Consider the following 17934-nt stretch of genomic DNA (forward strand, 5'->3'; position numbering starts at 1 on the left):
CTACCCATAGTAGGGACAGTTGCATCAGTAACACCCGTAATAGAACCTGTTGTTAACGTCACTGATAAGTGGGACCTTCGACTTTCCCAAGAACTTTGTATAGACCCTTGTGTTGCCATGGTGATAGAACTTGACGTGTGTAACAAAGAATTAAAGGAAGGGGTTGGCGTACTTATGTCTTATGTAGACTTTGAAGATAACTTGTTGCAGGACTCAATAGTGCAGATCAAGGAAGGGAAAATAAGAGTATTATTCCATAATATTGCATCAGTACCAGTGTTACTTAGAGAGAATACATTAATTGCGTGGGTTGAAATGAATGTTGATTTAGTGTTTAACGCCCTTTCAGCAAAGTACCTCATCAGATCGCGCATGCGCCTTGAAAGATTTGGGATATAGTTTAACACCTGCTCAGTTTCATTTTTATGTTGCTCAGCTTTTGAAGAATATCAAGATGTATTTGTATTAGAGGAAGAACCTCCGGGTTATTGTGACATTACGTCTTTCAACATAGATACGGGAGACAGTTCGCCAGTCGTAATGTATCCCTATAGGGTACATTTTGCATATCACACTGAAGTAAATACAGTTAGCAGAGATGAAACAGAATGGAATAATCTCGGTCTCTGATTCCCCCTGGCGATCTCCTATCGTAGTCGTAAAGAAAAAGTCTGGCGCTTTATGCATACGTGAAGATTACCGTAAATTGAATAGCGTAACGAAAGGCGATTTATTTTCTTTGCTATCAATAGAAGAAATTTTATGTAAAGTCAGGAATAACACATTCTTTTCGACGTTAGATCTTAGATCTGGGTATCACCAAATAGCACTCGATCCCAAGAGTAGAGAGAAAACTGCATTTGTTGCTGGCGACTCATTATATTCCTTTAATACCTTGCCATTTGGGTTTAGGAACGCACCCGCGCATTTTTCACGCGTAATGATGAGTGTATTTTCTGGATTGGTCGGAAATGCAGTATTAATCTATCTTGATGATATAATAATTTTAGGTAATACTGTAGAAGAACATAAGGCTAATTTTGTTAAAGTTCTCGAAGCTTTGAGATGTCATAATTTGAAGGTCAACCTAGCAAAGTGTCAGCTGTTTCAGCCAGAGGTTCAATTTCTAGGTCACATATTAATTAACAAGGGCATAAGCCCGATGGTAGATAAGATAGAAGTGAATCGAACTTATCCCCGACCTTAAACCCCTAAGCAAGTTAGTTCATTTTTGGGGTTAGCCTTTTATTACAGACGATTTATTGAAGACTTTGGAAAAATTTTGCAACCCTTAGATAAACTGGTTAGGCTGGAGGAACGTAGAGAGTAGAGGTCCCCTTTTTTGTTTTGTTCTTGTTGATGTCGGCTACCCCCAAAATTGGGGGAAGTGCCTTTGGTATACAGTATGTACGTATGTAGATAAACTTAGAAGAACGGAGAATTTTGAACGGAGTCGAGAACATGAAGATGCATTTCAAAAGTTGAAACAAGCTTTGTCTGAAGATGGTTTTTTAGTCTTTCCTAAATTTGATCTTGAGTTCTATGTGACATGCGATGCTAGCGATGTTACCATTGGGGGAGTAATAGAACAGCCGGATGACGACGGAATTTTCTGCCCAGTAGCGTTCGCTTTATGAGCGTTAAAGGGCCCGGAAACCCGTTATTTGGTGTTAGACAAAGAGGCACTGGCCATTAAATAGGTATAGTAGGGTCCCGAATTATGCGAGAATTTGGTCGATCAATGGCCTCGCAAAAACGGAAAATTGCATATTTCAAAACACTCCACTAACATAAATAATTCCATTAGGGCCATGGCAACCAGCAACTTGCCTATTCTAACATGTATACTACCCATTTCCAATACAGTACTTTCTATGTACTCTACTGTATTTTTTTATAATATCAAATTGTTCTTGTAAATAAATCAAACATTTAATATGCTTCAAAGTTCTAATAACTTGAAAAAAAGGTTAAAATTACAACCAGGATGGATGCAAACACCGTATATTTCCCGTTATAACACAACCTAAAATACGGACAAATTTCTTTTGTATAAGACAACTGGTGAATAACAAAACCACCACTATAAAGTAGCATTTGTTGTATCATTGAAAATCCAAAATTATCAAAATAAAGGAGATTTTATATCAAGCGTTTCCTAAACATGCCAAAAAGAACAATAAAAAAACGTCAGCCATTGTTTTGTTTACGTTTATCTCTGATCATAACGAAGAAACGAACACATTTACACATCTGTGTATAGGTAAATTTTTGCATCGACAGCTATCTTACCAAGTTGATTATATGATGATTTTGTTATTACCAATGTTGTTCTTAATTTCTTAGAACTTTGAAATAAACGAATGCCATTTATATCATAGTATTGCAAGCGGCTTCGCAATAGTGTGTACAGTTTTTTTAACAAAATCGCTGGAACTCCATCTGGTCTGGTCGCCCATCCATTTTTAATTTCGCTTATAGCTTGCACAATATCTGCTTCATTAACATCTATATCCGTTAGATATTCAACATTTTTTCTCTCATTTCTGTTTCATTATTCTCATTCGCAATTCTTGGTGTGTGCTCACTTTTATATTTTTCTGCTAATATGTTGCATATTTCCTTTTTTTTATTCATTAACCATCCTTCAATTCTTAGAAGGCCTATTTCTAATCTCCCTTTATTCATCTTTTTTGCATAGGAGTGAAGTGCTTTGGGCTTTTTTTTTTTATATATATATTTTGAAGTTTCCTTTCTTCTAAGTCCCTTTTTTTCACTTTCTTCCAATTGTATAATCTATTGTTCTGTATTTTCTATCTTAAATTTCATTTCCATCATTTTCCACACATTTTTTTTTCTTTTGCAAGATTTTTCTTCCACTTTCTAATTTTCTGAAATAAGATCCTTCTGTCTCTTGGTATGCATGTCTGATGTTTATTGTTTTTTTCCGGTACATATTTTTCAACAATTTTCTCCAGTATTTTGTACAGTGTATCCGTATTAACCTTTATATTATCACTTACGAATACATTTTTCCCTTCTTCATTTATTTCTGACCATTTTATCTTCTTACTGTAAAAATCATATTTTCCATATCCTTCCCATCGTTTTGTGCCTTGATTATCTCTGCGATCACTTGTTTTGGAATGGACCATTATTTCTATGACATTGTGGTCTGAAATTCCCATGGTATACACTATTATTTCTTTAACATAATTCACCTCATTCACAAATACTAAAGCTAGGACATTGTCCTTTCTTGTTGGAATGTGGTTTATTTTTTGCATATTATGCTCTAATAGCATATCTTGAAGCTTTTCAAATTGCCTCATCCTCTGCGCTACTCTTACTCGAGAGAGAGATACTCTCACCCTCACTACTTCGTTCCTAACCCTATCTACTCGAGATACACCAGCCATACTCCTTAGACACTTCATCTCAAACACATTCAATTTCTGTCTCTCCGTCACTTTCATTCCCCACAACTCCGATCCATACATCACAGTTGGTACAATCACTTTCTCATACAGAACTCTCTTTACATTCATGCCCAACCCTCTATTTTTTACTACTCCCTTAACTGCCCCTAACACTTTGCATCCTTCATTCACTCTCTGACGTACATCAGCTTCCACTCCTCCATTTGCTGCAACAACAGACCCTAAGTACATAAACTGATCCACCTCGTCAAGTAACTCTCCATTCAACATGACATTCAACCTCGCACCACCTTCCCTTCCCGAACATCTCATACCCTCACTCTTACCCACATTAACTCCTTCCTTCTCTCACACACCCTTCCAAATTCTGTCACTAATCGTCAAAGCTTCTTTTCCGAGTCTGCAACCAGTACAGTATCATCCGCAAACAACAACTGATTTACCTCCCATTCATGGTCATTCTAGTCTACCAGTTTCAATCCTCGTCCAAGCACTCAAACATTCACCTCTCTCACCACTCCATCAACATACAAGTTAAACAACCACGGCAACATCACACATCCCTGTCTCGGTCCCACTCAAACCAATCGCTCACTTCATTTCCTAACACATGCTTTACTACCTTTGTAGAAACTTTTCACTGCTTGCAACAACTTTCCACCAACTCCATATCACCTCATCACATTCCCAATTGCTTCCCTATCAACTCTATCATACGCTTTCTCCAGATCCATAAACGCAACGTACACCTCCTTACCTTTTGCTAAATATTTCTCGCATATCTGCTTAACTGTAAAAATCTGATTCATACAACTCCTACCTCTTCTAAAACCACCCTGTACTTCTAAGATATGCATTCTCTGTTTCATCCTTAATCCTATTAATCAGTACTCACCATACACTTTTCCAACTACACTCAACAAACTAATACCCCTTAAATTACAATAGTCATGCACATCTCCCTTACCCTTATATAGTGGTACAAAGCACAAACAAACCCAATCTCCTGGTACTATTGACAACACAAAACACATATTAAACAATCTCACCAACCATTCAAGTACAGTCACACCCCCTTCCTTCAACATCTCGGCTCTCACACCATCCATACCAGATGCTTTTCCTAGTCTTGTTTCACCTAATGCTCTCCTCACTTCCTCTCTTGTAATCTGTTTCAACAAGGCATCCTTCAATCAACTAAAGTAACTAGATTTTCAACATAAATGTCCTCTGTGTTCTCTAGCAGGATGATAGACCTTCCCTAATCAAGTTTATGCAACCAGTGTATTTAATCACCAACTTAGCCTTAAGAGAAGCAGTCCGATTTGTTCCTCTACCGAAGTCTTTGTATCAAGTGATATAATATCTCTAACTTTGATTAAGTCAGGTAGTTATCTTTTATTTTTCTCTTGATATCACTTGAGGCTAGTTAACTTTCCATGGAGTTTGTGTATTCTTGAGGCTGACTCAACTTTTTTCTAACAACCCAATCATAAGAATACAATACTTTCATCTGTGAAGGCTTACATAGGTTGCCTTCAACTTTTTTTGGTCCAGAATGAGCTTCCACCTCAGTGTGTGTGTCTACAATTCAGCTCGCTTCTTGCCAACTTGTTATTCAGGATATGCGGTTCTAATGATGTAATAATAATAACTTTATAAAACTAAAGTTATTTCTTCAAAACATAATTCTGTTATGGCAAAATAAAACCTCAAAAATATTCCAGTTAAACACAGAAAACTTTGTTCATTAGGAAATAACACAATTGTCAAAAAGATGAAAAATAATTAAAAATTGAGAAGTTCAAACAGTTTGGAACACAAGCTAGAAAGAAGCCAACCTGTTAAGAAAAGACTCATGTTGACAATTAAAAGTTTTCACTTAATGAGATATGAGTTCATATTTCAATACTATGCAAAATTTCACTAGATCTATATTTTTTTGGTTGCTAATGTTGAATGCGACATGCTTTAAAAATTGAGATAATTTACCTGTATTAGCTCTGTTCTCTTTTCTTGATGTTTCCACCACAGGAGCATCATCATCACTATCCAAAGTCACTGTTTTGTCTGCAGGGTCTGTAGATTTATCTTTGCTAGAATTTTCGGTGACTTTCTCTACACCATTTGATGGCTTCTTCCTTGCTGCAGCATCTACAAGGGTCCAAGTGCCATCAGGTTGTAACTCAATTTTGTCTGCTTGTATGTTGTCATCAATTACCTTCTTGAAGTACCTTTATAAATATAAACATAGGTCACAAATGAAATAAAATTAAATTAAAATAACCAAAATTACCAAACACATTGTTTTTACAATACAGTTTTTTCATACAAATTCATTAATCCTCTATCAACATATTACAGCCTGCAATGATCCCAGGTGCATATCTACTATTAACAATTTCACCTCATAATTAACATGCAGATGTTGGATGTAACCAGGATATGCCCGTTCACAAAATATCAATGACTTGTCTGCATAGAGATCATCAAAGACAGAGCTTCCCTTTAACCCTTACACTTCCAGGCATCTGATCCTCCCTCAATAGCTGTATATGATATTTGTCACTATCAGATATACATGCACACTTATTTCATGATATACATTTCCATGTTTATTTGTTTTACTGCCGATTACAAAACAAAATTCAAAAAGGTTGCTTTTTAATCTATTGTATTTTACTCTAAATAAACCAAAAAGCATGGCATTTTCATGGACTTTTCCTTTGAAAAAATATTTTTATTCATCGTGAAGTGATTATTGATTAATTTTCCAGAAATATGTTTTATTTCAAACCATTATTTTACCCTAAATAACAGTACAACACACACACACACACACACACACAGAGAGAGAGAGAGAGAGAGAGAGAGAGAGAGAGAGAGAGAGAGAGAGAGAGAGAGAGAGAGAGAGAGAGAGAGAGCGCGTGTGTGTGTGTGTGTGTGTGTGTGTGTAAAGGTTTGGGGTGTTCCTCCCTTTCTTAATGAGGGAACTATATCCAAGTGGGATGGCTTCTTCAAAACTGGGTGTAGTTCTGGGGGAACCACCTCCATGGAGGAGATGCGACTGAAAACCTCGGCTTAGGCGACAATGTAAAGTATCCCGCAGGAGGAGGAGTTGAATGTGCCATCCTCCTCTCCTGCTTCATCATCTTGACCAATGTGAACTGTACCTATTGGCCTTCTGCACCAGACCCACCTGCTCCTCGCTTCCTCTTGAGATGTGATATAATCATCTTAGAGGAAGGGGGCCTAAGTTGGGATGGCCCAGCTGATATACATCTGGGGTCAGACTGAGGGGAGGCTGTAGGAGGGGGAACTGACCTCTCCAGAGGAATCCTTGGCGTGCTGGTAATTGACTGCACTGCCTTGACACAGAATCAGCCGGATGATCCCTCGGAAGGCTGGGTGCTGGAGGTCTAGGTTTAGGAATTAGGACAGTTACCTGATAAAATTGACTTCAGCATGGCATCTAGCTCAGGCTTAATTGAGCAAGGAAATCTAGAAGTGGAAGGTTGCTGGACTTTCAAAGGTTCCCTCTTGGAAGGGAATGGGACTGAAAGTCCACCTTGGTGGAGATCCTCAGGAGGTGGCTGGTTCCCGTGGGAATGAAGAGACTCCTCGGGTAGGGAGGCTCTGGAACTTGAAACTGTAAGAGCTGGCCTAGCCCTGGGAGAACGAGTCTCCCTAGTTAACAGGAGGCTCCTCTTCACAGAACGGAGATAGCTGACTTGGTAGAGGAAAACTCTCAAGGGAAGCACGAAAGGTGTCGTCTCTGCAACAATCAAGCTTTTCTCAAACATCTTGAACTGGCGAGCAGTGATCATAAGCTGACCTGTGAGGCTTAGAAGATGGAGAGAGACGAATCGCGGTTTGGCAGACAATTTAGTTCCTGCAGGGCAAAAGGCAAATAGGCTAAGCAGGGGATCCAGGTGAACAACGAGGAGCTGGCGAACAATGAGTTAGCCAATGACGAGGAGCTGGCGAACAGCGAGGAGGCGAGAGCTGAGAGGTCTGCGAACGACCTGAGGGTGAATGCCTGTGAACTAGCTAACGACGAGCTGGTGAACCATGAACAGTAGGCGAGTGACGAGCAGCCAGGCAGTGACAAGCGACTAGGGAATACCGCAAGGCTGGCAAACAACAAGTAGGCACTGGCTGACAGTGAGACTGCCGATGACGATCTTGCGATAGCAAAAGATGAGGCAAGGAGTGATAGTTGTGAGGTGAAGAGTGAGGATCTCCAGATGAAGAATGACGATCTCAGGGTGACAAGGGACTGTCACAGGGTGATAAGTGATAAGCAGCTGACAAATGACAAAACACCGAAAGTGAATGTCTGACGGGCGAGGGAGAAGATCGTCGATCCTTAGAGGAACTGAAGACACATCTCCTGACTGAAGGAGAAGGAGAACATCTAGAGCGTCGAGGAGGACTACCCTCTCTGGGAGCTTGTCGGTGGCAGCAGGGTTCCTCTGCAGGCTCGTTGGCGTCTGGAAGTTCTCTGGAACAGGGTCTTTGGGGGGAACCTCACTCTTGGACGAGAAAGATGCCCACACACAGGAGAGACCTGCCTTAGACTTTGCTCCACCCCTACCATAAGAGTCTGCTCAACATAGGGGGGAGGGAAATCTTTGGCAATAGCATCAGACGAAGGAGAGGGGCAAGACCCTTCAAGGGTAAAGATAGAAGACATTCTGGGTCACACTGAACCACACTCGACGGTGAGAAGGGCTCCACCTCCAAGGAAGCCGGTGTACGCTTCCTCTCAGCAACACCTCCTTCGACGGGACCCGTTATACCCAACAACAGCCAAACCTGCAATACATCAGAGAAAGAGAAGGCTCTGCTAGAGGGGAGGGATAGAACTGCTTCTCTAAGGGAAACAGTCCTGTCCCTCGAACCACGAGGTTGACCTGGTGTTAGCCGGTCTACGCTTCTACTCGAACATTCAAGATTGATCAAGCAGGAGCTTCAGGAAGAGATCATGGGGTCAAGGAAGAAGCCCTAGGTTTCTCCGACTTCGAGGAAGACCCCAAAGGCAAAAAATCTCTCTGACTCCTTCTGCACTGGCGCCCAAACCTCTCCCACTGGTAGGCAGACCACCCCCGATATCCAGGGCAGATGTTGTCCTAATCACAACACCGCCCTCGTCCGGACGGACACAAAAAATGCGTGTCAGTCTCAACAGAGGACATGAAAGTCCTGTAGATGCAGCCCTCAGGTCCTGGACAAGTCAGCATAAGGACGGTCAAGGAGAAAACACAAACATGCTGAAAAGAAAAATCTTAAAAAGCAATTAAGTCAACGACAGCAAATCAAAGGATGAGAGCGGTAACATCCGTTCTCCACCAAGCCAAAGCAGAAGCAGTTGCTCAGCCCAGGTATGTAGGTGAGCGGATTTTACAGACTTATCCCCATCCCTTTCAGTAACTAAGGTGTAGGTGGTTAACCCTCGCTCAAAGTCTTATGGCCCGTCTTTCAGCTTCACCGAAAGTAATATCCCCTATAAATAGCTTTGGTTTGTGTAAGTGACGAACAATCATGTCTTTGACCGAGGACATTCTAAAGAAACCCCACACCTCGAGAGATCTAAACATAACCTATGGTCATCTGTGACAAATTCCAGTTGAGGTTCATGGTACTAGTTATAGAGATTTCTTGGAGAGACACCGGCATAGCATTTGGAGCAACAGACTGACTTCAAAAATAAGAACAGCTGTTTTTAGCTGGGATCAATGGATATTGTATGCTCATTTCTCACAGAAGATAAGGTATAACTGAAGCTATTATAAATCATATCAAGGCACTAGAATAAACTTGGTTTCTACCAAATATGACCCGATTAAAAAACAAGGTTAAATGTTTCATGCTATTTCTGGCCTAACATGCACTGTTAGTAACAGACCCCTTATCAAATTAAAAGATTACTTTATTTCAATATAAACTGAATCATCTGGGGTAAACTAGACCAATGGCAACCTTGACTTGGCTTATTTTAATGTTTAAACTGTTATTCTCATTCACTGATAAGGAAGACCAAAGCCACAGTTTATCTACCTATGAATTAAAATTAATTATACTTTTAATATACATGATACTATGGAATCTTATTTAATATTTACCCATCGATCACCAAGTTCTTGTAAAGTGCAGGTTGATAGCACACAGGACATGACCACTTTGGTTTACATTCATTTAACTTGAGGTAAGTTGCAGCGTCAAAACACTGAAGATGTGTACATGTGGATGCTCGGCAAGGTAATTTGATGCGTAATCGGCTCAAGGGACAAAGTAACGAGAACTGGAGAGTTGCGGCAGCAATACCGTCATCTGCTTGGTCATCTTGCAATTTTTTCTTAACTGATGTAAAAACAAAAATTAATAAATACAAAAAGTTACCTAAATTAAAATAACCATACTGACTATGGACATATTGGATACTATGGCATTTTTGTCCAGTGACATTAAACTTAGTAAAGTAAGTAAAGAATAATATAGTGCTGTAGTATCTTTGAAAGTGCAGAAATACATAGCAAAGTTTTATAAATTTCAAACACTGTCAATATGTCTACTTATAAACAACTCAAATAAAATGTAAACAAAACTTCCAATATTTTGTTTCATAAATAAAAACCTCAAACTTTACATATATAATACAGCTCTGAAATAAAGGTGCCCTTTACCATGCAAAGCAGTCTTATTTTGTTCTAAACTCCACTGTGTACTTGTACTTCAAATGTATTTTTTTTCAAAATCTAATGCATTTGTCCTCAGGCCATACCCCCCATGTCCCCCAAGATACATTGAAATTCATTCAGTAGTTTTTTCATGATGCTTTTCCTATACAAAAAATGAACTAACAAAATATTTACCATCTACTTAACACCACAATTATTTTCAAAGCACTGCTGTGTACTTGTACTTTTATGTGCTTTATCTAAAATGTTAGAGATTCATACTTGGGTCATACCCAACATGACTACCAAGTTTAGCCAAAATTGGTACAGTAGTTTTTGTGTAAAGTTGCTCACAAGCAAATAAATAAACAACAATAGGAGCGAACACATATCCTTTGCAATATCTTCAATTTTGGCAAAGGTAATGGTATAGTGTTGAGTGATAATAAAGTCGTTAATCAACACATCAATTCTAACAAAAACCTAAAAACCTACTAAGCCATGTTATATCCTAAAAGGGTTACCCTAAAGGACTTGTACTATGGCCTACAGCAGAATTTTGAGAAATTATCAAAGATTACTTAAGAATATGTATGTACAGAATAATGACCAAATAAAATTACCTTTACGTATTATTGCTCAAGAAAAAATTTAAAGTTTATATGAGCTTTTGATCCCTATTAGCTAGAAAAGCATAATTTTTATTTGTTCACTCTATCAAAATGAGTTTCCTTTGATGGCAATGCTATACTTTAGAAGAAGTAGAAAACAATTGTATGATGTAATTTCTATATATTCAGTAGTATCATGAATAATTTTACCACCAATATAATTTACACAATCTTTGCCATTTCTGTTTCATGACTTACTTTATAAACTAGAATAAAATGGGACATTTTAAGAGTCAAATTTGTTATATCTCTACTCACCTGATGTTCATAAAGTATTGCTTCTCCCTGGAAGCTCCATTTTAACAACACTTTCTCATAAAATTAAAAAAACTCCCATTTTGTTTCCTTTCAATAAACATGCCTAAAGTAAAGGACAGTAGAGACAATCTAGTGGTTAATGACAATCACTGAGGCTTGTAAAGTACAGTTCCTTTGTTGTTCCAGCCTTAAAAGTAAAAACTATTCCCCACCCTCCTGACACCACTAGTCAGTGGGGAGGTGGGTGAGCATAAACTTTTTTTAACCTATTTCAAGTCATTTTATTTTTGAGCATGGGTGATGATATTGCTTCTGACTCAGAGTCTGAGTATTTGCCAGATAGATAGGATGAGGATTAAAGAGATAGTAATTACATAGTTTTTTAAGTAAAATGACAAATTCGAAGATAATTTGTATTTTTCCTAACCATACAAACCTTAGCTATTTACATTGGGTTTACCTTTTAGCGCAGCTGAAATGGTGAGCCATTAGAATTTAACGAGGGTGTATTACCCCCGCGCTAGTTAGCGGGGGGGTAGGGGAGTGGTAGCTAGCTACCCCCCCGCCTCACACACACACAGATGAATGCTCACTTTCACTTAGAGGTAGGACTTGTCTTGGGGGACAGGGCTGGCGGGCAAATATGTGTAAATAGCTAAGGTTTGTATGGTTAGGAAAAATACAAATTATCTTCGAATTTGTCATTTGTTCCGTAACCGAAATACAAACCACGCTATTTACATTGGGTGACTTACCCATTAGGTAGGGTGGAAAGTCCCCAGCCATACTGGCTTTGGCTTTACCCGCGGACTCAGGATCCAAGTGAGTCGCACTCGAGAAAAGAAGTCCCTGCACCTCACAAGTTCCTTGCTCCGCAAGGAACCGTGCGGCCTACATAAGCTTGTGTGTGAAGGAAGAAGTGTGACCCGTCCTAGGCAGTTGACCTGGAGTTCCAAGGAACTCTGGGTTAGGACGTTCCCAATACCACCTCGTCAGGGTATGGGGGACGCGACAGTATTGACTCAATACTCGGAACACAAGGAAGCATGGTTTACCTGCAGAGGTTCGAGGTCAGCTATGCAGAGACCAGGATGCTGCTTCCCCGTAGAGGGGATGATGAAGAAAGAAATAAGGGCTAGACATACTTCTTTCGTTCATGCAGACTAAAACCTGATAATGCCCTCAACCTTCTGCTACCTGTCCAAAAAGGAGCCTGAGGTTAGACCAGCTGTTTGGTAGCCACCACAGAGCGATAGAAAACGTAGCAAGACTCCTGTGGGTCACGCCCTGCAGGAAGCGGGCTGCGAAGGTCATTAGACGCTTCCAGACTCCAGCTTGTAGCACCTGCGTCACAGATTAGTATTACTCGAAGGCGAGGGATGTTGCGATGTATCCAACATCGTGCTGTAGGGCGACATGACGGGGAGGGTCTGGAGACAGGTCGAGATGAATGTCCTTGAGTCCGGGCTGAAGAGGTATACTGGTGACTCTCCCCGTGTCCTCCTTGTGCTCCCAAATCGGGTGCAATTGAGGACAAACAGCAGCTGTTCACAAAGCTAACCTCTCGATTCCTTTACTGGCAAGAAAGAGGTCTTGGGACATCAGATACAGAATGGAGACTCGAAATCTTGAAGGAATTGGACCAAAGGGCCGGGACCCCCAGATTCTGAGTCTAGCCAACAACTCAGGAGCGAACCTGAATGTTGCCTTCCCCTCTTCCTTAGAAAGGGCGGAGTCGTACGAGACCAAGAAGATTGCTTACACACTGGCCGTGGCCAGAGTGAGCAGGAGACCCAAGGCGGAATACAATCCGAGGACTATCGTAAAGGGTCTTGAGAAGATCTCTTGAAGGACTAAAAGTCCGAGCCATGCTCCAAGTTGGAGGTCTTCCTCCGACTAGGACAGGGACGATCGTAGCTTCGCATGAGCGAGGGAAGATCCAGCGGGCAAGAAAAAGTTATTCCTTTAAGCCTGAAGGTCAGGGAAAGGCTGAGCGACAGGCTTCATTGCTGAGAGCGGAAAGGAGTTTCCTCCCACCGAAAGGCAATAAAACCGTTATTGCTGGAGAAGAGGCCTCAAGGGAAGAGGTACTGTATATCTCCCACGGCACCAACCACTGAAGACTCTTCACTTTGCCTGGAAGACCCCTGCAGATGACTATCGCAGATGACGTGACCTCCGTACCGCGACTGTAGCGGGTTGTCTCTTCTTGAGGAGGAGGCGTAGTGTCTCCAGGCATGAAGCCGAAGCGACGCCCCGGTTCGGGAGAGATGTTGCAGTGTGGTTGTTTGAGTAGTCTGCGCCGTGGGAGAAGCTCTCCCGGGAGTTCCGTCAGGAGAAGCAGAGGGTCCAGAAACCGTTCTGCGCATAGTCCCAGTGGAGCTCTCCCATTGAAAGGTTGACAGACAACCTGGTCTTGTTGAGACCCATTGTCCACAGACAAAAATGAGAAAAAAAGGAGGGAAGACGCAGGCGTCGAAGTTGTCCCACCATCACCGGAATGCATCTTGCCAGAGTCTCGGGGTCTGAGACTGGGGGGAAGAACAGCGGAAGCTTGAAGTTCCAAGCTGTCGCGATCAGGTCCCCCAGACCAGGACTTGCTGGTTACTCAAGGTCAAAGACCCCCAGGTACACTCTTTCTACGAGGCTCAGCTCAGATAGTCGGAGAGAACATTCCTCTGCCTGGAATGAGAGAGCCGATGGTGGTATTGAGATAATCTCAATCATCCCGGTATCTCTACTGCAAGATGTGAAGGTGTGAAAAAGCGTCCCCTGCTGGTTAGAACACGCCAGAATCATGAAGTCGACGCGCACGGGGCGACTCGGCAGGAGCTGTAGGATCTGTAGAGGGGCCAGACTAAGGCCCCTAAGCCTGCCTGAATGATGGAGAGGTATCCTTCAGGTCTTGACCATAGGCCTGGACCGGAACATGCGCCCCCCCCCCCCCCCCCTTTCCTTTGACGAGTCCGAGAACCACATCAAGAATGTGGGGAAAGGATGAGAATATCCATTACCATCAAGAGGTTCCATAGGTCAACACCCATTGCAGGTCTAATAGTTCCGCTGGTCCCATAGGGGCCAGGGAGTCCGGTTAAACGTTGCCTGAAACCACCGGAACTTGGACCGCCCCACATGGAACTTATCCTGAGGCGACTGTTCGGACTATAGACGGGTCAATGAGGAAAGGAGAACTAGGAAACGTTCCAAGGTAGGGCTGAAAGCTCTGCTTGACTGAGAACAGGTACTGCGACTCTCCTCAGTCTTGCCACAGTCAATGAAAGGAAGGCTCGGAGGATGTGGCAACAGAATCTGGCGTCCCCAGGTGGTCACCCATCCAAGTACCGACCAGAACCGACGTTGCTTAACCTCGCTGGACGGACGAGAAGCGGGGTTTCCAACGTGGTAAGGCCGTTGACTCAATATCATGGCCTGATACTCCAGATGTTGAGGCAGAAGAAGAGAAGGCTCCAAGCAAAGTACCATGAACCCAAACTCATGGTAAGCATCCGGAAGCTTGTCCCGGCGCTGAAGAAGGTTGAACCCGAGCCTACCGGAGTTGACCAGCCCTCCAAAAAGCAGAGGAGGCGGAAGCCTGCACCTGAGCGGCCATGAGGAAAGCAGGGAGAGTTCTCATGGGAAAAAAACCTGCTATGCCACGGCGGGATAGCCACACTGCATCATAAGCAGGAATACTTGCAGTCTAGGCTGAATTCCACGAGCTCCCTGGAAGATGGATGGAATGGAAACTGAAAGTACCCGTCCTTCCGAACCAGGATTTAAGGAGTCCTGTCGCCTCGTTACCAGTCTGATTGATTCTGCTGTTCTACGCAGGCCGAAGTTTGTTCAACAAACTTGATCAGGGCTGAGAGGTCAACTACAGAACTCCCCTCTCAGATCCTTCCCTACAAGAAAGGATCGACTGAAGAGGCCGGGGGTGAAACCATCGATGATCCTATGGAGGACCTTCGCCTAAGGTATGGATCATTCTGCCCAACCGGGCAACTCTTGCCGACGCTATGGCATAGTGGTTCAGAGACACTGAATTCGCTGACAGAGACGGCAGGCGCGATATCCTTGGCTGATCACAGAGATTGTGCGGGAATGGGCATCGGGAAGCTGTCATTCGGATGAGTAACCTTAAGCATCCTCCCAGCGAGAAACCTGCAATCCTAGAGTTCGTGAACTCTGCCGCTCCTTTTAGGACTATGCCCCCCCGGGGGAGCCTCCCGTGCCATCTGTTCCTGACAGGAGGAAACTGCAATTGGACACCTTGTCCCAGTTGTCGTAGCCGATAACTTAGGCCGACGTGGTTGAAAGAAAAGGGCGCTGGAGCCCTGCAGAGTCTGGAAGAAAGCGCCTTGGAGGAGTGAAAACGGTTACGCAGGAACGCAAACGAAGGTGAGGGAAGGAGCGCAGAAGGAGGGCGGGTGTGGTAGGAAGGGCGAGAGCTGGTGGTCGGCGAGCAATAACCCATACACGAGCAATGGATACTGCAAGAATTAAGCAGACATTTGTGCAAAGAAACACTGTACGTTCGAGCGACGGAACACCGTCGGTTCGCGCGACGGAACACCGTCGGTTCGCGCGACGGAACACCGTCGGTTCGCGCGACGGAACACCGTCGGTTCGCGCGACGGAACACCGTCGGTTCGCGCGACGGAACACCGTCGGTTCGCGCGACGGAACACCGTCGGTTCGCGCGACGGAACACCGTCGGTTCGCACGACGGAACACCGTCGGTTCGCGCGACGGAACACCGTCCGTCCGCGCGATGGAATACTGTTGGTTCGCGCGCGGGCGAACATTGGAGAGCATGGGCGCGGACGCGCACGAGCGTAGACGTGCAGGCACGTGGGCGTGTGGGCGTGCAGACGAATGATTGCGCGGGCACACAGGCAAGCGATCGCGCGGGCGCGCAGGCGAACGGTCACGCGGGCGCGCCGCAGGCGAGCGGTCGCGAGGGTGGGCAGGTGAATGAGCGCGAGTCCGAGGCGGCAAACGCAAGCGTTAGCCCGATGGCGAGGAAACGCGCTGCCGCGTGGGCGAGGAAGACCGCTGGCGATATGGATCAACAGGCGATCGGTGGTGAGCTGGTGAGCGCTAACGCGCAGGTTGGCGATGGCGCGTTGTGGCATGTCGATGCGTTGGCGAGCGATGGCGAGCAGCACGCGCAGGTGAACGATCGCGCAATGGCGAGCAGCATGCGCAGGTGGGCGGTCGCGCGATGGCGAGCAGCATGCGCAGGTGGGCGGTCGCGCGATGGCGAGCAGCATCCGCAGGTGGGCGGTCGCGCGATGGCGAGCAGCATCTGCAGGTGTGCGGTCGCGCGATGGCGAGCAGCATCCGCAGGTGGGCGATCGTGCGATGGCGAGCAGCATCCGCAGGTGGGCGATCGCGCGATGGCGAGCAGCATGCGCAGGTGAGCTAGTAGCTGGCGAACCATATTCCTTCAGAAGTGTTGGAGAACGTTGGCTGTAACACACGCAGGTGATCCGGAGATCGCCGAGAGACAGGTGATCGCTGACGAGCAGAAGGCAACGCGTGGAAGCCTGCGCATAGAAGAAGAGTCTTTGACCCAGACCTGAACCGAAGTTCTAGATTGCGAGGGCGTACGTGGGCGCACAGGGCGAGTAACAGGAACCAACAGAAACATCAGGGATGATCATCATGAGAGAGCCTGTGCGCTAACACTGAGCAGGAGCAGGAGAGAACACAGCAGAAGGGCGCGCAGGGGAACCCTGACACGCAAGGGAAGAACCCCCGTGGGAGGCAACCCTTTGCCCCGAAAGTATCGTTGTCCGTCGGGAGACTGATGTCCGTCGGAAGACCGTTGTCTGTCCGCCGGGAGACTGATGTCCGTCGGGAAGACCGTTGCCCGTCGGAAGACGAGATCAGACTGCTGTCCATCTGCACCAAGGCGGAAGATCAAGAAAAAGGAGTTGTAGACTGCAAACGGAGATTCAAAAAGGCGCCTCTTAGCACCCTTTTAGGGAGATGAGAGGCCCTTACGACGAGGCGGACAGTGGGCCTTACGGCGAGGGAGGCCAACAGCAACAGCAGCAGAAGAATCCTCCGAAGAGGAGTCTCTATGAGTGTACTCTCTCGCGAACGAAAGAGAAACACTTCGTAGAAAAGACTAGTCAGCCAGTGACCTAAAAGGAGCAATCCTCCGAAGAGGAGCTTCTGCAGTTGCCCAGCCCCTTGAGCGAAACTGCAGGTGTGACCGCTCAGCACCAAGAGCATAGTCGCACGAAAAAAAGGCAAGAGAAGAACCCCCCAAAGGGGAAAAACTCAAGCCTGGACAGGAAAAACTTCCCTCGGAAGGAAAGTTACCCGCCCAAGGAGGCAAGCCTCCTGAGAGTTCTAAAATAAACTGGAGAGCTCTCCGTCGTCACAGGAGTACTTCCAGTAGAAGGAGACACGCCCTGACGAAAATACAATGGGGGAGGCAGCAACAGCCGAATCCCCAGGCCTCAACAAGACAGCTCACACCATTGCCATATTACAGAAACGAACTAGATCGGTAACTAAAAAAAATAAAACAAAAATCATTAGTACACATTCATTCCCCCGGGAAGGCTCCGAAGAGGAATCCCGTGGGAAAGGAAACAAGAATTACACAACAGGCACGTGCTCTCACAACCACTTACACTCACGGAAGGAGAGCTGTAACCAAAAAAGAATTATAACAATTATAATTATGTAACTATGTAATTAATTATGTAATTTAAAAATGAATGAACACTAAAGAAAGAACGAAAACCCCGAAAGGAATCGTTCTACAAGCTGAAAAAAAAAAAAAACTATAATTAGATTCATAAACTAATTGAGACAAACGTACGGCGTAGCAACCCCCCCACACGGAAAGGAAGCTACAAGGGCGTA

General features: G+C 44.3%; 1 protein-coding gene and 1 pseudogene across 1 annotated transcript in view; both read right to left on the bottom strand.

Annotated features, from left to right (window-relative positions):
- Positions 1-17934, bottom strand: part of LOC137624508 (E3 SUMO-protein ligase PIAS2-like) — an 80133-nt gene that overhangs the window by 19052 nt on the left and 43147 nt on the right. Inside the window, exons 7-8 of the mRNA XM_068355321.1 lie at positions 9566-9803; positions 5433-5674 (exon numbers count right to left, since the gene is read on the bottom strand). Of these exons, the coding sequence (XP_068211422.1) occupies positions 5433-5674; positions 9566-9803 (480 nt within the window). The remainder of the gene's footprint in view (positions 1-5432; positions 5675-9565; positions 9804-17934) is intronic.
- Positions 14347-14465, bottom strand: LOC137625120 (5S ribosomal RNA; annotated as a pseudogene).

Source organism: Palaemon carinicauda, chromosome 31 (genome assembly GCF_036898095.1).
Source record: "Palaemon carinicauda isolate YSFRI2023 chromosome 31, ASM3689809v2, whole genome shotgun sequence".
NCBI lineage: Eukaryota > Metazoa > Arthropoda > Malacostraca > Decapoda > Palaemonidae > Palaemon > Palaemon carinicauda.